The sequence below is a fragment of the Artemia sp. Qi Xiang Cuo genome, chromosome 5, assembly GCF_049724085.1.
Source record: "Artemia sp. Qi Xiang Cuo chromosome 5, ASM4972408v1, whole genome shotgun sequence".
In the NCBI taxonomy this organism is placed as follows: domain Eukaryota; kingdom Metazoa; phylum Arthropoda; class Branchiopoda; order Anostraca; family Artemiidae; genus Artemia; species Artemia sp. Qi Xiang Cuo.
In genome coordinates this window covers 24,337,788-24,359,861 of record NC_142798.1, presented here as the reverse complement: position 1 = coordinate 24,359,861, position 22,074 = coordinate 24,337,788, and the positions used below count along the sequence as shown (strand labels likewise).

The 22,074-nt window shown below is 35.0% G+C and overlaps 2 protein-coding genes across 6 annotated transcripts; both read left to right on the top strand.

Moving 5' to 3' along the window:
- LOC148951967 (uncharacterized) lies at positions 1 to 20,456 on the top strand. Of its 5 annotated transcripts, none has more exons than XM_089088777.1 (3): positions 1 to 31; positions 5,689 to 5,896; positions 20,127 to 20,456. In XM_089088777.1, exons 2-3 carry the CDS (start codon positions 5,830 to 5,832, stop codon positions 20,363 to 20,365), a joined length of 306 nt encoding a protein of 101 aa, XP_088944903.1. In that variant the 5' UTR covers positions 1 to 31; positions 5,689 to 5,829; the 3' UTR covers positions 20,366 to 20,456. The 5 variants fall into 5 exon arrangements, with proteins under 5 accessions (XP_088944903.1, XP_088944900.1, XP_088944901.1 ...); XM_089088774.1 differs by having other exon boundaries at positions 1 to 53; XM_089088775.1 differs by having other exon boundaries at positions 4 to 103.
- Positions 4,560 to 5,351, top strand: LOC148951968 (uncharacterized). Its single transcript, XM_089089112.1, has one exon. It carries the CDS (start codon positions 4,560 to 4,562, stop codon positions 5,349 to 5,351), a length of 792 nt encoding a protein of 263 aa, XP_088945238.1.
- Positions 20,457 to 22,074: the final 1,618 nt, after the last annotated feature.

Genomic DNA, 22,074 nt, shown 5'->3' with positions numbered 1-22,074 from the left:
ACCAAAAATATTCAAAATTGCTATTTCCCAAGTAGGGATAGCTCTGTGCCACGGTTTGCTGATTAAATCACAAGGGACTCTGCCTTTGGGGTCCCTGACACCTGTATACTCGTTTTGTTGTGCATTTTGGCCTTTGGCTTGCTTTGACTGTTATTGTGCTTTGTGCAAATTTTCCCAGATTCCTGCATACTGCATCTATCAAAGTGCTGAGAGTGCTTAGTAACCCATTTTGACCCTGCTTTTAAAATTAGTGCTGTGCCTGCTTTTGATTTATCTTGCTTGCTTATTTTATTATTGACTGAGGGCTCCCTCCTCTGCTTGTAGCCTATTTGTTTTATTTATTTGACATTTTACTTCTTTTGTGATTTTATATTGTTGTTTTACCTGATTATTTTTAACCCATTGGGTTTTTTTTTAGGGGGGAAGAATGACAGGACAATTAGGAGTAGGCCTAGGCCTAGTCCTGACACCCCTGACCCAAATAATTCTAGTGTTAGGATTTTGGCTTTAGGTGTTGAAGGTCCAAATGAAACCACTAGGTTGTTGACATTGGGTAGTAGAACAGTCATTGCAAAAAAATATTTTGAACATCTTCATAATCATGAGTGCAGGGGCCATTATGGTTCAATGTTAGAAAGACTTGGACCAGATGGCTCCATTATAATAATAGCTGCAAACCAATCAGTAGCTATGGCTATACTTTCAATTTCAGATATAGCAGTAAATGGTTGTAAAGTAAAGTTTGTGCTGGGTCCTAGTTCCAACCCTGCTTTGATAAGAAATAGAAAAGGAATTGTTTTTATCCCATCTGAAGAGGTCACTCATCTGGATGACTTTGTCAAGGAGGTCCAAGTTGATAATAGAATAGAACATGTGACATTGACCTTTAAAACCCCAAGCCCTTCAGTTATCCCCCTGGTTTTCACCTTCAATTGGGATTCAGTTCCCACTGAAAATCTTTGTTTAGGGTGCAAGGTAAAAGTACAGCAGTTTAAACCCCGGGCTATATAGTGCTTCAATTGCCTTGGTTTCGGCCACATGGCTTCAAATTGCTAAAAGGGTAGAAGATGTCTACTATGTAGTGGACAACACACTCATAATGAATGCCCCCAATTTAAAACAATTAAGCAAGATCAGGTACTCAAGTGCCCTAACTGCAGTGGTAACCATGCTGCTAATGCTAGAGAATGCCCAGTATTCATGGAGAAGAAAGCAATTGTTACCTATTCCTTCACTAATAATGTCCCCATGAGGACTGCTGCCGAGGTCCTGACGAAGGGACTTCCAACACAAACCAAATATGTCCCTATGGCCCATAAAGACTCCTTTCCTCCTTTGACACCTAACCACCATCCAGTTGAGGACCTGAACAAGAAATATATGACCATGTTTGACGGTCCTACAAAGCAGATCTTTTATCTGGCTGAGACAATAACATCACTTTGTAAACTAGTATCTCAGACGATGCCCGCTAATCTTCAAAATGCAGTCCTTAGCCTGTCCAACATTGCTGAAAACGTAAACAGAGTTGAATCAAGCCCTACAACCAGTAACAACCCACCCCAAACCAGCAGCCCAAGGGCCCCTGAAAGAAAACGTAAAGGAAAAGAAGGTAGTAGTAATAAGCTGCAAAGACCTCACACACAAATGACTAGCTCCCTTTCAGTGTTCCAACTAAATATCCGGGGATTCAACCAAGCCAAAAGAAAAGAACTCCAAAATATTTTAGTCAGGCATACTCCTGATATTTTCCTACTTTAAGGAACTTCCTTAGAACAGGAGAATACTGTCCATGATTTCAAGGGGTACACTATTGCCCGTTGGGACAGAGTCCACAAAACAGGTGGTGGCCTACTGTCTCTTGTGAAAAATGACCTAGCTTTTAGAATACATGACCCCAGTCCACAAGGGGAAATGGAGGTAGGCATAATTGACATAAAGCTACTGGGAAGTAACAAGTGGATTAGTATTGCTAACTGTTATGCCCCAAAGACAAATAAATTCTCCCTGAATCAATTCAAACTGATTGTGAATGCATGTGGCCCTGTGAAAATAATTAGTGGTGACTTTAACCTGCACCACAGAATGTGGGATACTGTATCACCAGAAGATCCAATTGCAACCCCTTTAACCGATTACATCCTGGAACCCATAAATAAGTTGTCCCTTGTCACCCCCAAAGACCTAAATACACGGCTGAACCCTCAGACAGGCAAATACTCAACCATTGACCTCACTTTCACATCATCAGATATTGTAAATAGTGTAGAAATTCAGAAACCCTGTGACTTTGATTCTGACCATGAGGTTCTATCATTAACACTAGAGATCAACCCAGTAAGGTCAAGGTTCCAACCAGTGAAATTCTGGAAATTCCAAGACAAACTCTGGAACTCCTGGAAACACAACTTAAACCAAAAGGCTTCAGAAATTAAGACAAGTGACCAGTCAGTGGAATCATTATCCAATAAGATTACTTCAGCTATAATAGCTTCTTTAGAAAGAATATTTGGTTACAAACAACCTCATCCCAAGAGAAGAAATTCCACTCCTGTATGTAAAAATAAATGCAATAAAGCCTACCTAGAAAAGAAAAAAGCAAAAAATAACTTCTCTAGATACCCCTCAATTGATAATAAAATAGCTTTCAAGCAAAAGACAGCAGAATTCAAAAAGACACTATAGACTAGACACAAGATGGATGGAGAAGGCTCATTGAAGACAAATTTGGCCACAACACCCCCGTCCGAGAGCTATGGAGAAATTTTCAGGTTTTTTCAGGTAAAAAAAGAAGAACACCCATCCCTGCAGAAATACAGATGGGAAGGACTACAGAATTTTCAACCAATGGGAAAATTAATCTCTTCCTAGAAAAGTTTCTGAAAGTATATAAACCATCACAGCTCACACACCATCAACTCAGTCTAAAAAATGGTACTGTACCATTTTCTCACTTCAGCTTTCAGGAAGTTAAAGACTCCATTTCAAAGCTCCAGCTAGGTGCAACTGGCCCTGATGGAATTCCTAATTTGATGTTGAAAAATTTGCCAGATACATTTGTTGAGCTACTGAAAGAGTTACTCAACAGATCTGTCATAGAGTAATCAATACCATCTGAATGGAATAAGGCAACAGTGATCTCACTGCTCAAGGCAGGAAAAGACCCTACGCTGGTTGATTCATACAGCCCCATATCACTCACTTCTTGTGTTGCAAAACTAATTGAGAGGGTGATAAAACAAAAAGTTTTAATCCGATTATCAGACCACATCCAAATTGAAAAGCTTGGATTTCTCCCTGAAAGGAGCACCGCAGATGTCTTAGCTAGACTAGAGAATCTGATCAAACAAAGCTTTTAAAAAGGGAAAGCAGTACATGTGATATTTTTAGACATGAAATCAGCATTTGATAGAGTAGATGTGAGGCAACTAATCAGAAAGCTATCTGTAATGGGCTTACCAGACCTACTGGTAAATAGGATCCGCCAATTTTTGATGGGTAGGGAGGTCCAGGGCTCCCTGGGGGGCTCCTTCTCAGAGTTTAAGAGGAAAGCCTTTGACATTGGACTCCCTCAAGGGGCTGTTCTAAGCCCACTTCTCTTTTCAGTTTATTGTCATGATATAAGCCTGGAAAATGTTCTTGGAGCAGAGCTCTTTCTGTATGCTGATGATATTGCTGTTGCAGTTGTGGGGAGAGACCCTGCATGCTTACAGTCAGTCTCTTAAAAAGCTTTAGATATGCTATCAACTTGGGCAAAATGTAATAATATGGTCTTCTCAAGCCATAAGTCAGTTAGTGTGTTTTTCCACAAATTGCATAACCTGGATGCTTTCAAACCACTGGTGAAACTGAATGGACATGGGATTGTGGTTGCAGAACATGCACGCTTTCTGGGAATTGTATTTGACCAAAAACTGACATGGAAACCCCATCTGGACGAGCTGATTGGCAGTCTCAAACAAAGACAAAACTTCATTAATGCTCTCTGTCTTGGAAGAAGAGGAGCCCCCAGTCTTTGCTTCAACTATTGTCAAGTCAGTGGTGATATCTAAGATAGACTATGGATCATTTATAAATGGATCTGCTAAGAAATGTCTCCTCAAGAAACTTAACACTACCCTCCACGCAATCTTACAAAGAGCCCTTGGCTGCCTAAAATCAGCTCCTATTGCAGCTATGTACTGTGAAGTGGGGATCCAGTCCCTTCACTCCAGAAGAAAATATCTTCTTGCAAGATATTTTGCAAAAAGATGAGACTCAAGAACCACATTATCTACAAAGGAATCATTAGCCACCACAACCCTGATGTCCGCTACAAACCAACAGAGATGCCCTCTTTTCAGAGATTCCTTTGCCTTCCTGGCATGGAAGAGTTCATAGAGAAGGGCAGGCTGACTGTTAATTTGGATGATGATTCTCCCAGCACCTCCAAAGGAATTGGGGAATCGATTATTCCTAAGATCAGCATTGAAAAAAAGGAGGAGCTCCCCAAGCAGTGATGAAAATCATATTCTTGGGAAAGTTGGTAGAATACCAGGACTACATCCAAGTTTACACAGATGGCTCAAAGACAGAAACAAATGCAGCTGTGCAGTAGTTATACCCTCCCAGGGCCTGTCTCTTTCCTACCGTTTACCCCCTACCTGACAATTTTCTCTGCAGAACTTATGGCACTTAAGTTTTCTCTTCAAGCCATAGCAAGCCAAACAGAGACCAAAAATCGGAAGTATATTGTCTGCACGGATTCACTGTCAGCTCTGGACTACCTTTCACACCAGCAACACCAAGCAAGAAATGTTGCCATGGAGATTGAAAATCTGACTACACAACTTGCAAGAAAGGGTATATCAGCCCTATTTATATGGGACCCAGCACACTGTGGTATGAAGGGAAATGAATTAGCAGACCAGGCTGCAAAACAAGCCTCCCATCTGGGTCTGATCACTCAAACCCCTATTACTGGACCTGAATTCCTGTCTTCAATTAGTTCAGAAATTTTGGAGGAAGAAGAGGCTTGGCTCCGTTTTTTCCATACCCAGCTCCTGGATCTGCATAATTACAAGCAGCCATCAAAAGAAATGTACCTCTCATCTCGCATTCTTTCAACTTGTCTCTCTCGTCTTAGATGTGGTCATGCAAGGACTAAACCAACACTTTTCCATTGGAAAATGACCCCTTCCCCCAACTGCGACACATGTGGAGTGTACAAAGACATACGTCACATCATCTTCAACTGTGGAAAATATGAAAAGGAGAGGAAAATACTAAGGAAGTGCTGTGAGAGGGCATTTAAAGCATTCACAATGTGCTCTGTTCTGGGACATTACATGTCTCCTTCTTGGGCTAGATAACTAAGCATAAACCTTTTAGGTATATTTTTTAAGACTACTGGTTTGGTTAATTCCCTATAAGTTTTTTTTTTTTTTTTTTTTTTTTTCTTTTTTTTTTTTTTACACCCTTATATTAGCTCATTTTAGAGTCATCACAATTTGTATATTTTTTTTTTTATATATGTTCTATCAGTTTTTTTTTTATTTTTTTTTTCTTTTTTTTTTTTCTTTTTTAGTTGACGCATGTGACAGGAATGTTGTATATTGGCATTATTTATTTAATTGTGTTGCAATTGTATTTTAATTGTTTTATGACAAAGCAGTGCCGAATTACTCTGATTCTTGTTTTTTGACGCAGGCATTTGCTACATGTGAATGACCCCCTACCAATAGCACAATAAGTGATACCTGACATGGCTCAATGAATATTGACTAAAGTGACACCCAAGCAAGCTAGTGATTACAGAAGGCACTGATTAATCAAGTGATACGAACGCATATGACTGATTGGTCAAACGTGTCAAACCCCAAACAACAACAACATACAAAAATGCTGGTTTATTCAGGTATCCAATACCTTTGTGTTATTAATTTTGGAGTGCAATAAATTAAGTTAAAAATTATTTTGTTTGCAGCAACGTCTAGGTCTTTGGACCCAGTCACTATTTGTGATGGCATAATAAGCATCAGCTTGGCTTGGCTAGGAACTCAGTTAGGCCTATAGGCTAGGCTATAGTTAAATTATAACTCTTTCCACAAGGGTCCTGCTGTAATTATAATCAAGATTATGACATGGATTCATGCATGTTATGCATCAGATGACAAAACACAGCTATCCAATTTGAAAAATGGGTAAACTATTGGCCTTAAGGAAGAGCTATGTTTCAGTAGGCTAATAGGAAGCAAATATATTCAGAAAGAACCAAAAAAGGGCATCAAGTGGTAGGCTAGGTTCATTTATTTTGATCAGTAATATAGAGTGTTGAATGGGAAGGTGCCCAATGGATATTCTTAAAAAAATTATGTTCTATAGAATGTAAAAATAATATCCAACTACACTTAGTATCAAGATAAAATATCATGCTAGACAGATAATAACATTTTTAAGACTCTTACACCTTTACCTACCTAGCTGAATATTTGACTGTCTATGCAATATACAGAATATCTACCTAGTTGGATAATAAAATAGCTTTGTGTTTTGGATATATATCCAAATAGGCAGATAAGAAGATTCTCTAAGCAGTTTTGGGTTAATATCCAACTAGCCAGATAAATTGTTTCTATTAGCCTAGGCACAGCAAGAATATCCACTTAGTTGGATAATAATGTAACTTAGTGTTTCTGATATATATATATCCAACTAGGCAGATAAGAAGATTCTCTAAGCAGTTTAGGGTTAATATCCAACTAGCCAGATAAATTGTTTCTCTTAGGTACAGCAAGAACATGTAACTAGGTGGATAATACCAAGTCTTAACACTCCTGATATATATCCAACTGGGAGGATAAGTTAATTCCATTATACAGTCCTGGGATAATATCCAACTACCCAGATAAAGTGTTTCTCATAGCCAGAGACAATATCTACCTAGTTGGATAATAATGTAGCTTAGTGATTCTGATATATATATCCAACAAGGCAGATAAGAAGATTCTCTAAGCAGTTTAGGGTTAATATCCAACTAGCCAGATAATTCATTTCTCTTAGGCACAGCATGAACAAGTAACTAGGTGGATAATACCAAGTCTCAACACTCCTGATATATATCCAACTAGAAGGATAAGTAAATTCCATTATACAGTTTGGTGATAATATCCAACTAGCTAGATAAATTGTTTCTCTTAGACTGAGAGAATATCTACCTAGTTTGATAATAATGTAGCTTAGTGATTCTGATATATATATATATATATCCAACTAGGCAAATAAGAAGATTCTCAAAGCAGTTTTGGGTTAATATCCAAATAGCCAGATAATTCATTTCTCTTAGGCTCAGCATGAACATGTAACTAGGTGGATAATACCAAGTCTTAACACTCCTGAAATATATCCAACTGGGAGGATAAGTTAATTCCATTATACAGTTTTGGGATAATATCCAACTAGCTAGATAAATTGTTTTTTTTGGCACAGCAAGAATATCTAACTAGGTGGATAATAATGTAGCTTAGTGTTTCTGATATATATCCAACTAGGCAGATAAGAAGATTCTCTAAGCTGTTTGGGGTTAATATCCAACTAGTCAGATAAATTGTTTCTCTTAGGCTGAGAGAATATCTACCTAGTTGGATAATAATGTTGATTAGTGTTTCTGATATATATATCCAACTAGGCAGATAAGAAGATTCTCTAAGCAGTTAGGGGTTAATATCCAACTAGCCAGATAATTCATTTCTCTTAGGCACAGCATGAACATCTAACTAGGTGGATAATACCAAGTCTTAACACTCCTGATATATATCCAACTAGGAGGATACGTAAATTCCATAAGTCTATTCAGTTTTGGGATAATATCCAACTAGCCAGTTAAATTGTTTCTCTTAGGCACAGCAAGAATAGGCTATCTACCTAGGTGGATAATGCCGAGTCTTAGATCTTCTGGTATATATTTAACTAGGCAGGAAGTTACTTAACTAGCATACCTAGTTTGATTTATATCAGAAGGGCTAGGATAAAGTATTATCCACCAAGTTAGATGTTTATGCTATGTCTAAGAGAAAAAATTGTCTGACTAGTTGGATATTATCACTAATTTGCATGAAGAATTGACTTATCTGTCTAGTTAGATATATATATCACAAGCAATAAGTTAAAGTATTATCCAACTAGTTAGAGATACTAAGTTGGCTCTTATGCTTTATTGTATTTGGCTAGCAAGATAAAACTATTTTTCTCTCAAATTTTAATTATTTTCCTAGTTGGATAGAATTCTTTAGAAGGATTTTACAGATAGCTAACTAGTTGGATAATTTTGGCAATAACTAAGTATGGTTGGATATTATTTTTACATTCTATAGAATATAAATTTTTAGATAATATCCATTGGGTATACTCCCGTGTTGAATAGTATGTTCATTTTATTTTTAAGTCAGTATTAGCCTATAAATTACTCCAAATTTACCAAAAACTGTCAGCAAAAAAAATTAGTTTTTTTCAAAAGAAATTAACAAAAAAAGCACCAGATATTATGGTCACATGCAGTGAGCAAACTACATAGCCTATGTAGAATACTGATGACAGTCACTGCATATGTGACCAAAATATATGGTATGTTTTGTGAATTTCTATCACTGTTTGTGTAACACTGTCTATTAAAAGGATTTTATCCCTATTTGAACTTTTATTGATTGTCCTAGAAAGCCATTGTGGTCTCCAAAATTATCTACATCATAATTATTGGGATGATTTGACCAAAAATGTTTATAAATATATAAACACTCAAAATAAACATTTGAATGTTATCAACCAGCAAGAGATTGCTAGTTGTTTTTCGTACACACTGAAACCCTTTTCAAAACAAAAGTCTTTAAATTAAGGCTTCTAGAGTAGAAAAACTGTTTTTTTTTTACAAATATAGTGGGATTAAAGCTGAGATGATAACTATAATAATTCTGCATATTATGAACAGAGAATTGTTTTCTTAACATGTTTCCTTCTCAAGAGCCCAGAATTCTTGAATTAACCCAAAAAGGTTTAAAAAGTGCCTAATCATTGATATAAAACAGGACAATCTTATAAATGTAGCATTGTGCATATAATAGTGCCAAATTTCAATGTTTTGGTGTTTTCAAAGTGTTTATATCTCCTGGACTTAGGCTTATCTCTTGGACTTAGGCTATGTGGGACAATCAGGAGGAGGGTGGTGGTGGTTTACAATCAAATTAATAATCATATTTGAAGTAAGCATAAAGCAGGAATCTGGAATAGTGTTCAGCATACCTCTATGTCAGTCATGGAATCTACCTCCACTGGCATGTTCTTTTGTGTTGATTAAATCAATCAAAAAGGACCTTCAGGAGGGGGGGGGGAGGTAAGTCAGGATATTTGAAAGTGAATAACTAGGCTATAATCTTTAAAATGAACATTAAAGACTGTGAATTCATCTTTTCCCTGGAGTCTTGAAACTTGCCCCCTTTTAATGAATTCTTGCACATATAGGAAAAGAATTCTTTTGAGTAAGCCAATTAACTTTGGCATTCTAAAGGATAGAGATAGGTTTTTGAACTGCAATTATTTTACTCCAGCATAGCACATTGTTAATGTAATAACAAGATTCCTACTTTTTATCTGCTTTCTTGGTGAAATTTTCACCAATAGTTTATTATAAATTCTAAGTGTGGTCTCTGTTTTGTCAAACAATTGAAATGAAAAAATTACATTTAATATTTGTGATTTATAAAATAAACATAAAGCAATAAAAGTTATAATTAGAATAAGAAGATGCAAATATATCAGATATAATCAGAATAAGTTAATAAAACTAAAACACTGAAAGGAAATAGCCTATACATAAAAAAAAGGATAGTTGGTATTTCAAAAGAATTCCTTCTAGTCAAGTCAATAAAATAATAACATTGAGTGTTTGATCTTTAACAATTTTAGCAATAACCACATTGATAAGTAGCTTAGATTTTTAACTATTCATTTGTAAATACAGTTCTTCTCAATTCTTATTTGGTAACAAGATGTAAAGGTTTGAGTTTTACATAGCCTAAATTTGCTCAATTACATAGCCTATTGTTTTTTTACTATATTTGCTAATTATAAATTGTTGACTGATTTATCTAAAACACAGCTTTAGAATTTGAAATTCAAAGACTAATTAACACATCTTAAGTGTTGCCAGTGTTTAGGCCTAGGCCTACCCCTCTCCCCTAGAAAGTACCACCCATGTAAAATATCCTTTGCCCCCACAAAAATACCCCTTGCAGAAAATTCTCCCCCCTCCACCATTGCTGGTTGGCCTCTAATCACTTTTAACTTCTAAAAAAAGGACTATATAAACTCTCAATTTCTGATTTGATGAGCAGCCTCCAAAGTTTTAGCAACCATGAGGGGGAAATTTGGATAAGGAAGAGGCAGTCCCCATCCTATGCAGAATAAATTCTGCTCATTTTAGGGTTTAATTGTACTCTTTACTTTCATAATACCAGTGTGAACCAGAAGTATTCCCAGAAATCATACGGAAGTATGCAGTATCAATTTCATATTTTTATGAGTTTTTTTTTTAAATTCTTTTGTAACCCAACAAAAATATTGGTTACAGCCCTTGGGATCATACTTCCAATTTTTACTTCTGCTAACCCCTTGTCTCTCTCCTACCTTAATTACCTTAATTTGCACTTCAGAGCAAAATTAAAGTCCTTACTAGATGTGTTGTTGTCCAGGTCAATGATGGCAAAATTTTGTTCTTACAAAAAAAAAAAATTATCTTGTTACCAAATAGGAATAGGGAAGATATGTATATACCAATGAATAGTTAAAAATCTAAGCTATTTATCAATATAGTTATTACTAATATTATTTAAGATCAAACAGTCAAAGTTATTATGTTATTGACTTACCTAGAAGGACCTCTTTGGAAATACCAATTATTCTTTTATGATATATAGTCTATTTCCTTTCAGTGTTTTAGTTTTATTCACTTATTCTGATTATATCTGTTATATTTGCATCTTCTGATTCTAAAAATGTAACTTTTATTGCTTGTTTTTTATTCTATATATCAGAAATATTATATGTTTTTTTTTATTTCAATTGTTTGACAAAACAGAGACCACATTTTGAATTTGCAATAACAAATTATTGGTGAAAATGTCACCAAGAAAGCAGATCAAAAGCAGGAATCTTGTTATTACACTCACATTGTGTTATGCTGGAGTAAAATAATTGCAGTCCAAAAACCCATTTCTATTTTTAAGAATTCCAAAGTTAATTGGTTTTACTCAAAAGAATACTTTTACCATCTGTGCAAGACTTCATTACAAGGGGGTAAGCTTCAAGATTCCAGGGACAAGGTAAATTCACTGTCTTTTATGTTCATTTTAAAGATAATAGCCTAGTTATTTACTTTAAAGTACTCTCACTTCTCTCCCTCCCCCCTCATGAAGGTACCTTTGGATAGATTTAATCAAGACAAAAGAAAAGGCCAGTTTTGGAAGATTCCATGACTGACATAGGCTGAATACTTTTCCAAATTCCTGTTTTATGCTTACTTCAATATGATAATTAATTTATTTGTAAACCACCACCATTCTCCTCCTGTTTGTCTCACATAGCATAAATCAAAGGGATGTGTTTAAACACTTTGAAAATACCAAACATTGAAATTTTTGCACTGCTATATACACAATGCTACATTTATCAGATTGTCCTGTTGTAAATCAATGATTAGGCACTTTTTAAAACCATTTTGGTTTAATTCTCGAATTAAGGCTGTTGAGAACGAAACCATTCAATAAAACAATTATATGTTCATAATGTGCAGACTTATAATCTTTAAAATTTCACCTTTAGTTCCACTACATTTGCCCCCCCCCCCAATATGCAAATGTAGCCTTTATCCAAATTTTATATTTGTAGTATTGTAAAATTACTGTAAAACAAAAAACTGGTAAAAGTAAGGTACTCTGTTTGAAATATAGGGCAAAGTTGGCGTTTTACAGTTCCCCTGTAGCCACAATACCAGTTGGGCATTTCTTTTTAAGCTGCACTTTCATCTTTGGATGACAGCGTTTGAAGATTCTGATTTTATTGGGCTTAAAAAAAATAATACTCCTGCATCTATAGTATCATCAATTTAATAAACAGTCCAGTTCATCCCTTTGGTAATTTTGTGGCTGGGATAATACCTCAGCACTTGGTCAGTACCTGATTTCAGGCATATATTCTGTAAAAAAAAAATAAATAACCATAAGTTGTGAGTAAAATCATATTAGCAAATTTTTTAAATGTTACTACATTTCAACCTAAAAAATGGTACCCTAATAGCCTTGTATATTTAAATAGCTGCTTTCAGTAACATTTATCATGTCATATTTATGTTATTTCTCACTTATTATTAAAAGCACTGAATACAGGTACAAAAGTTGTTTGTAACGTTTTAATTAACTAAGCACTGGATCATAATAGAAGAATAATCATTTACTTTCACAGTCACTGAGACCATCTTCAAAATGATCTGCTGGCAAATCTAGTTCCTCTTCTTTAGATACAGTTGACTGTGCCTGTTTCAACCCCCCTCCCTGTAGAGATGGAATTTTTTTACTGTGGTTATAAAAGAAAAGGGACTGGGCTTAATTGTGGTCATAAGTATTGACCGCGTCAAATGTAATATCGTACCTTAAGGCTGAGAACTTACACTTTATAGGTTATCCGATAGCGCTGCTTATAGTGCTAAAGATTGTGTCAACTAAACTAGCGCCGCCCTCAATTAATGGGAGAAAATAGAATATGTAGACATATAAACGTGGCCTCTTTTTCTTGAGCTATCTGGAGATCAGATTCCCTGGGAAGGTTGTTGGAGATTTTGCGTAATAATTACCTGCTACTAGGCTAGATGCAGACATATAAAGTGAAATAAACACAGGTAAAAAACAATAGATTTATTGGGACCTACATATTTAGGTGCACAGCAGTGAGTCACTTCAAACGAAAACAATGGTGACAGAGGTACAACAATCAAAGAAATGCTAAGATCGTACGCCGAGTAATTCTGTCTCGATCCTGATTCTCAAATACGAATCTCTTCAAAAAGCACTTCTACCCCACTATCAAACTTAGCTCTTTAGTCTTGCGCTGTAAGAACTGGCTCACAATTGTCACGAGTGGCCCCAAGGATGCGAACCCTTCGTCCAATAATACGTCTTAAATATTTTTGATGATTTAGAATTTCACACGGTTCTTATTGTTTAAATTTGCTGCGAAAGTTACTGCAGTTTTTCTCTTTGGTGATTAAGGATTTTTAATTTTTGAAACTAGATTTAACTTAATTAGAGGAAGTCGGAATTATCTTTAGAAAGAAGGGATTTTTTTTGGTATTTTAAATATATTGCATTTTGCTCACAGTACATATTACCCTTCCCATCAATTAATGACGTCCTGTCATTAGTATTTCCTTGCCTTTGGGCTTTTAAAATGTTCGCCATATATTAAATATTTCTTCTACATAATTATTTTATATTTATGTTATGGCTTAATCAGGGAGTGCTAAAAAATTTCCCTACTACTTTTTTTCTTTTTTTTGCTACCTCCCTATCTGAAATTCATCTACCGGACTAAGATTATTCATGGTTCTAGGCTAGCTACTATACTAAAGATTTTTTTTTCTACATCTATCACTGATTACTTTTACATTTCCAACAAGGTTGGGGCTATTCTGTCTTCACATAAGATTTTTTTTTGAATTCACTTTTTACAAGGCTTTTTTTTTATTTTGCTGTCAATATGGAACAATATTTTCTCTATACGCTACATTAAATGAATAACATGATGATAATACACCTAATTCTACTTGAACATCTAGCGGTACATACATGAATGATTTATAACACACAATATTATGTTTACCATTTCACTGGTGACAAAAACACTTTCACTTGGACTGTTTGTTAAGTAATATCAACATTAAATTATCAAAATTGTTAAGTTGTCACATATGAGTTCACACCTATTTTACCACTATACGTGTCTCTTTACGCACTCGCTCCTCCTGTTGCGAATTATGGTTCTTCACCAGTATCGTATTGTTGAAACAAAGTTTTAAAACATTCATATGTAGTTTCCTCACAGATTAGTTCGAGTATGGTTACGTCCATCTTGGACGAAGTGATATCTCCAACTATCAAACTGGAAATGATACTTTTGGTTACAGGTGTGTGGAATTTTGCCATTAAAGTTCATTTTCACCTGTTGTTTTTGGATAGTTCGTAGGGTGCCTTATTGTTAAGGGTTTGAGCACTGGGAATGCGTAGATGCCAGAAGGGTTGACTATCCCATATTATTTCACTCTTGGGTTGTCTTTAATCACATAGAGAATAAGTTTCTCGTGTAAAATTGTTCCTTCACGCACTTAGAGATTTTAGTTCATAACATTTTTCGTGCATGGCTTGTACCCATTAGCTTTTTGGGGACTCCTTGATAAATTATAGGGGAAATGATGTTTGAATTTGGAATTGGTCAACATCAAACTTTAGTGACTCCTTCAATATATTGTCTTTAACTTTTTGGAGGAGTACATTGTCACTCAGGGGTTAGTCATTGGGATTATTTTGGTTACATGATTCAATGGTTGGTTTCCAAGTCCATATTTCAAAACTTATCTCGTAACATTAACGGTAATATCTGTAATGTCTCTGAAATCTCGTAATTGAGGAAGGGTCGAAGGGGATTCATCGTGTGAGTCGTCGATATGCAGAAAGTCTGCTGAATTGGGTTCATCGATATTATTGTCAGGGATGATGTATTCACTTACATCTTATGCTAGATAATGGGATTCTCAGGGTTGTTATATTTATAGTTCGATAAAGCACAGGATACTGAGATTTGTTACCTGATACATATATGATTTGTGTTTGAGGAAAATTATTCTTTGTCAAATGATCATCGTTTCCTTGATCAAAGGGTATCCGTAATTTTCATAGGCGAAGTTGGGTCGAGAGTTTCTTGGGGTTTATGGCGAGTACTCTTCGTTGGTCGAGATGTGATGAAAATAGGTGCTACTGGGCTATACTTGCACTGGTCTATGCATTGTCCTGATTAGTGTCTGGTATGCCGTTCCAATTCCTGAAATAAAATAACTCGGCAGAATCAAACATTCCTTAAAACGAGAAGTCCTAATACAAATAGGTCATGTATAGACTGAGTACATAGATTTTTGCGCTACAAGACAGAGTTAAATAAATACACCAATATTAGTACAGAAAACTAAAATTTTATCGTGTTCAGCAATCCTTCAACACTCAGTTAATTTTACATTAGATTTAAAATAATCATTTAAACAGAGTTAATGCTACATGGTTAATTTTTGAGGTCTAATTTTACAACATGTTTCATGACTGCATTGTTCACGCACGTCCGTGCTGTTTAAGAAACGCATGCTGCAGCGTCATAACCACACGGTTTTGCGTAAACGATACTACAATGAGGGAACAAGACATAGCAAGGACGAGTGGAGACCTCTACACCCACTCGTTTTCTAATGTCTTCCCTATTTCTTGGCTTAGACGTTCTCATGGGGTTCCGGGTTTAACCTCTGCATTTCAGCTGTTTCCCCGTGTTCTTCTCTTGGTTTTCGTCTTCTTGGTCTCAGGATTTTTCTGTAATTACAAGTCAATAGGGTTCTTATAGTCAAGAAAGTCACGAATACGAGACAAACGGCCAATAGTATGTTCCACCAGAAATTGGTCGATTCCTTTAGTTCATTCGTGTTTCTTTCTAGCCTTGTTACTTGTTGAAACAAGGTCTTGAAGGGTTTGGGGTCCAATTTCATAAAGGTCTTCCATGCGTCATGGCTAGTTAGCAATGAATTTTCATGCTTGAATATTACTCCATCTTTTACAATGTCTTGGGCTACTGCGTGAACAACGAGGATTATGATGATATTCTTAAGCAGCATTTTATTTTTTGTTTCTAGAATTAATTTATCATTAATTCTACCCATTTTTTGCAAAATTCTTTTGTTTACTGCTTTGTTATTATTATATTTTTTTTTTTCAAAGGCACTTTAATTTTTACTTAGGTTATTTCTTATTATGTAATCATTTTGTGGCATTGGCCAAAGAAAACTGATTTGTAGGCGAAAAACAGAATAAATATTTTATGATTAGATAGGGTAGGAAAGTAAAGTTAGGACTTTCGAGCTTTATTCTGGTCGTGATATACCTCTATGACTGGTGGAGATATAACTTTAAAGCATAGCTAATAATCTCTATACAATTTAATTTTACATTATATTTCTCGAGTAAGAAACACATGAATAAGCAAGCGTGCAGCACATAATTACACTGGTATCCTATTTTATGTGTAGGCTTAAAACGATTATAATCTGCACTAAGACAAAATATTTCATATAATTAGACGCTTCTGTACTGATAATTTCTTTTTTGGATAATATCCATCTTGGTTAGGACATGGGTCGATTTTTAATAGAAAATCAAAGGGCGAGCACGCCCACGACAAATTAAAAGCTGCTTTGGCTTTGAGTTCCTCCCCAGGCCTCCCACAAAACGTGGTCCAACACCACTTGTCGTTTTCAGTCGACCACGAGCTTCCTACCCTTGGGCCTTTCTCTCTGATCACCAATGTTTTGACATCACTTATATTAAATATATTTTTTTATTAATATTGACTTGGTTAACTTTACTAGCACACGGTTAGATTTATTATGGTGGATCATAAGTTGATTTTTCATAAGGGATTTGAAATTTGTCTACATTAATTAGGGATATTTCCATCTTTCAGGTTTTTTAACTGTTCTGCCTGACTCTGTCGTTATTTTCTACCCTGTTTCTTGCGGTTTTTTCTTTTTCGGTTTTTATAGAGAAATAAGGTCAAACTTTTTGTATTGTTTTTTCAAAAATTTTTGACCTTTTAATTTCGTTTGTTTCCCGTGTGCGGCTGCTGAGGTCGGTCTTGATTTTTCTATTTCTTTAGCTACTATATGGTCTGATTCGCCGTCAGACTTTTCAGAACTAGTTTCCGACGAATCCGGATTAGAACTTTTAGAGGTGGCACTTTTTGAGGTTTCACCTGCCCTTCCTTCGTAAATTTTTACTCCTCTAGAAGTAGAAGGTTTATTCTCTAAGTCCTCGCCTTGAGTTCTCAGCTCGGGGGATTTGAAAGATTCTTGAGAGCTTTGGGAGGAATCAATAGTTTTTGCGGGGTTCCTCCACTGTTTGAAGGCCATATCTTCAGGGGGTGGGGCATTTTTTGCACTAGGGTTTCCCTCCATGAAGTCCACTGTTTAGGCTTGACCTTTGACACAGTTATATCATGATATTGTCCTTGCTGGTCATCCTTGGGAGTTTTATTCTCGGGCAATGTACTTTAACTCGTTTTTATGGGAAAATTTATTAAATCCATAGCTTCTCGCAGGTTTATTTTAGTTGAATCTTTGGGGGGAGTTCTCTTTACCGCCATACCGGGGGTTTCTACAACTCTTTTCAATTCTTGCTGTAAGGAAGGGGGCCTTTCGATCGGTGTTGCAGGGGAAACCATATCGTCTGGAAATCTGGGGAGGGGACATGGTGTCGAAATTACATCGGGGAAAAATTGGTTTTTTGGAGATACTGTATTATCTAACTCCCACGCTCGCCGATTAATATGTCATTGGATATTTTGATCTTTTTATTTCTGGAAAAATCTTGGTCTTAGAGATTTCTTCTTGTCAATAAATTTACTTTTCATTACTAAAACTTCTTCAAAGTTTTCCTCACCACAGTCATCTTAAGAATAATCTTTTTTAATATTAAAGGGTTTTAGCTCGGACAATCTTTATTTAGTCGGCTCATTTTCCGAATTTGACGAATCACTAGAGGATGGATGTGCTAACCATCTCTCTGGAAATTTGGCTCTTTTTATTCGGCTAACATGCGCCTTGTAAGTTCTTCTGCTATCGGGGTTCTCCATTTTAAAAGTATATTCGTTATCGTACTTTTTGACTATTCTGTACGGTCCAGAATATTTGTTGGAAAGTTTTTTCCTTCCGTTTTTGCCTCGTTCTTTAGGTAAACGAAGTGTCCTACTTTGAAATCTATACTCCCCTTGACTTTGGGTTGGTTTCTTAGCTCTTGGTTTATTTTACATTTTTCCAACTCATGCCTAACTATTTTATAAGTTTTCCTCATCATATTTAGGAATTCTTGTTTGTAATCTTCCGAGCTATTATAATACTGCCGAGATTCAATAATCTCATTATACGGGATTCTAAAATCACGACCAAAAAGTAAATAAAATGGATTGTCTTTGGTTGTTTCTGAATAAGCAGTGTTGATTACGTTAGTTAAATAAGGTAAGAATTGATCCCAGTCGATCCTTTTGTCTTTTGTATAAATACTTAATACGTTCGAAAATATTTTATGCCTATTTTCTATTTTACCATTAGCTTGTAGGTGGTACGGAGCTATCACCATTTTCTCTATATTGAGGAAACTCATTAAGTCTTTTGTTACTTTTGAAACAAAATTACCTCTGTTGTCACTCAAAATTTTATTAGGAATGCCAAATTTTAAAAATAATTTTGCTAACGCCTTACTTGTGGCGTAAGTACCTTGATTTATCAATGCTTTTGCAAAAGTAAATCCTGAAAAGTGGTCTATAACCGAAAGAATACAAGTATGGCCTCTGCTGGAAACAGGCAAAGCTCCGCTTGTTCCGTATAAGTGAAATGAGATAATATCAAAGGGTTACTTTGCTACCGGGACCCTTTCCATTGGAGGATTAGGATAAGCTGGGGAGATTTTTCTTAAGTTACATGCTTCGCATGTACTTACATATTCTTTAAGTTTTGGCATTGCCGACGGCACGTAAAAATATTGTTTTAATTTATGGAACGTTTTCATTACTCCTAAATGTCCACCTATATCTGAATGAAAATATTCAAATGCAGGCACTATTAAGTTTTGTGGTAATACAGGTATTATTGAAGTTTGGTTTCTTTTTGTCTCAGCAGTCACGATTCTACACAGTATCTCTTCATCAAGATCATAGTAAAAATTATCTATCTATTTTGTAAGAGTTTTGAATTTACCCGGTAATGCATTGTTATACACAAAAAAATTAATGAGTACTGAACACATATCGTCCTTTTTTTGCTTTCTTTTTATATTTTATAACGACAAGGGACAACAGTTAACCCTATTTTCCTTTACTGCTTCTTTGATTATGTTTTTATTACATTTGTGTTTGCTCTTAACATTGATAGCGTTGACTTCATTTTCTTCAGCTTCCGACGGAATATTTTCTGGGTATCTACTCAAAAAGTCGCAAGCTGCGTTTTGTTTTCCTTTTAAATGTTCAAATTCGTAATCTAGGTCTTGGCTTTTCATATTCCATCTAGCTAGAATGCCCGTGGGGTTTTTCAATGTGCGCAGGTATTGCAAGCTTTTATGGTCTGATCGTAGTATAAATTTTCTACCAATTAAATAGTACATGTGAATCTTCCAGCTAGAAACTCCCCTTTAGCGTCTGAGTTGGCTCCCAAGGACGGGGATAGTAGTGGCGAAGCTATGATTCAACTTACAATGTTTTAGAATCAGTTCTAATCAGAAATGATCATTTTTGAAGACGTTTTTCCTTTTGTTACAAAACAAGAAATATTGTATAATACTTTCAAGCATTATTTCGAAATTTCTGTACGAAGGCTGGATTTCTATCTGAAATCATTGCAAAACAATAAATACGAATTAAAATTTTAAAACTGAACAATTGCAAGATCAAAAATTTTCATGAGACTTTTTTCATTCTTAAATTTACATCAAGTGTGTAAACCACTGACACTCTTTCCACTTTATTTCTAGAAAATGGTCCTGAGTAAGAATAAATCTGTTATCTCCAGGGATTTCTTTATTAAAATTAATTAGAAATTATTTTGACACGAAATCTGTGAATAAAATTATGATTTTACAAGTTTATTTTGTAATAATCAAACTATTGAGGAATTTGTTTACGCCTATTGTTTTGTTTCATTTTCCATATTTTTAACTTTTTTGTGAATTTTATTTATTCTGGGTAAATTATAGAGAATGCTTAGTTTTATTATTATCTCTCTCTTCTTTTATCTTTCTTTCTTCTAGAAGCTCCTGATACTTCACCAAGTGATACCAAAACGCTCACAGAAAATTATAATTCCACTTTGTCAACTGAGTCTCAAAATCTATATGTCTGTATTTCACCCGGGTCTTCCACTTTGTCGTTGGAGTCAGACTCCCCAGAACTGGATAGTGAAGGTATCTTTGAAACTAACATTGTTGTGACATTATTTTCAATAAGAAAAATTGTTAATAGTTTTTCATCTTTTAAAGCATTTGACTAGCATTGCCAAACACATATATTAAGGCTAAGTTTTAGTTTTCACTCCTAGGAAACTGCATCAAAGAAATTTAAACACAAAGCACTGAAAAATAGGAGACGAAACGCTTTTTGTGAGATTCATTTACGGTTCACTTGCCCTTTTTAAGCTACCAAAACGTTGCACTGGTAAAGCGCAGGTAAAGCAAAGTTTTTATTTGATATTTTTATGATGATATTTATCAGTTTCAATTACTGGCGTGCCTATGATTTTTTATTCTAATATTTTAACTTTGCATTCTTTGCGTCTTCAGTTTTTGTTTTTTAATATATTTTTGCTGTTTTTTTTTCTGCAAACACGAATTATTTTCAAGATAAGGCTAAATTGTGAAACAGCTTGCTAGAACAAATCTTAAAAAAGACTAAAACCAAAAAGCATTGGTATGAAACTAATTATAACTATTGCAAACGGTGGAAAAATGAGAGAAAAAAACTTATTGTGAGATTCATTTGAGGTTTAATTGCCCTTCTTAAGCTACATAAACATTGCACCAGCACAGCGTAGTTAAAGCAAAGTTGTTTTGTTTTTTCAATTTTTCCTATTTAAATGTTCTCTATAATAATATAGCACTGTTGGGTCAATATTTTCTCTTTTTTTTAATGTCCGGTTTTATGTCAGATTCGTTGAAGTAAGGATGTGGGACTGTTTTAAAGTTTTTCATTTTAGTTTTAACAGTCATATTTTAATGTTGCTGTTGAACTTTGATGTTGCTGATGCTTAAAAGGGAGTATCAGCTGGCAAATTTGGATCAGGATGGTCAAAACAAGCGCTGTTTAGAGATTTCTCTTTTTTCGGGGGATAATTTAATAATGGGGGCTGCAGTAATAAAATAAACTAATTTTATTCAAGGAGAAACACCGAAAAATATGTTTTTTGGGTGCAATTAGGTTATAGTGAGAATAGGAAGTGTAAAACCGACATCACTGAGCCATTGTCAAAAAACTCTGAACTGGAGAAATATAATATCTCCTCATAGTTGTTCTAGTTGTAACAACCTTGTAATTCAAAACCTCTTGACCCAAATTAATGGAAAATTTGAAAATGTGTATCCAAAAGAACTGTAGTGACACAAGAAAAAAATACTTCTAGCTGTACTGGAAAAAACACTACAGGAAAATTGTATTGATATAGCATAGGCCTCAATTGTTAGTTTAGTTTTGTTTTTAATATCTTCAGGGACAGGTTAGCGTAACATGGTATTGTTGAATCTTTTCTTGGGCATTGTTTTTTTTCAGTTGGTTAGGTTCATCACTAGGAATATCCAATTTTATTATTCAACTTTATATGTCATAAAATTTTTGTTTATTTTCAAAAAATTTATTGTCATATTTTTTGCTTCAGTTTCATTCTTGGGCATTTTTCTAGTGAGAGAATGTCAGCTATCGAGACTGCCAGCAGGTCAACACTGAAAACATAGTTCTCACGTTTTTGTATGATATCTGTAATAACAAAACATCTTCTTTTGTTTTCAGTGCTTCTCTTCTCTCATTAAAAAAATCTATTTTTTGATTTAATACGCTTAATTTTTCGGAAATTTGTCTGTAATTTTCGATTCTTCCGGTCACTTTTTAGAATAACTAATAATAAAATTATAGCATGATTTTCATGTAGGGTGTAATAGAAAAGCAGAAATATTGTCTTTTACAGGTTATAGTTTTTGGGATTATTACTGG

Coding starts and splice junctions, on each gene's coding strand:
- LOC148951968 (XM_089089112.1), top strand. CDS start 4,560: ATGGCTCAAAGACAGAAACAAATGCAGCTGTGCAGTAGTTATACCCTC.
- LOC148951967 (XM_089088777.1), top strand. CDS start 5,830: ATGACTGATTGGTCAAACGTGTCAAACCCCAAACAACAACAACATACA. Junction 5,897..20,126: donor AAAAATGCTGGTTTATTCAG/GTATCCAATACC, acceptor TCTTTCTTCTAG/AAGCTCCTGATACTTCACCA.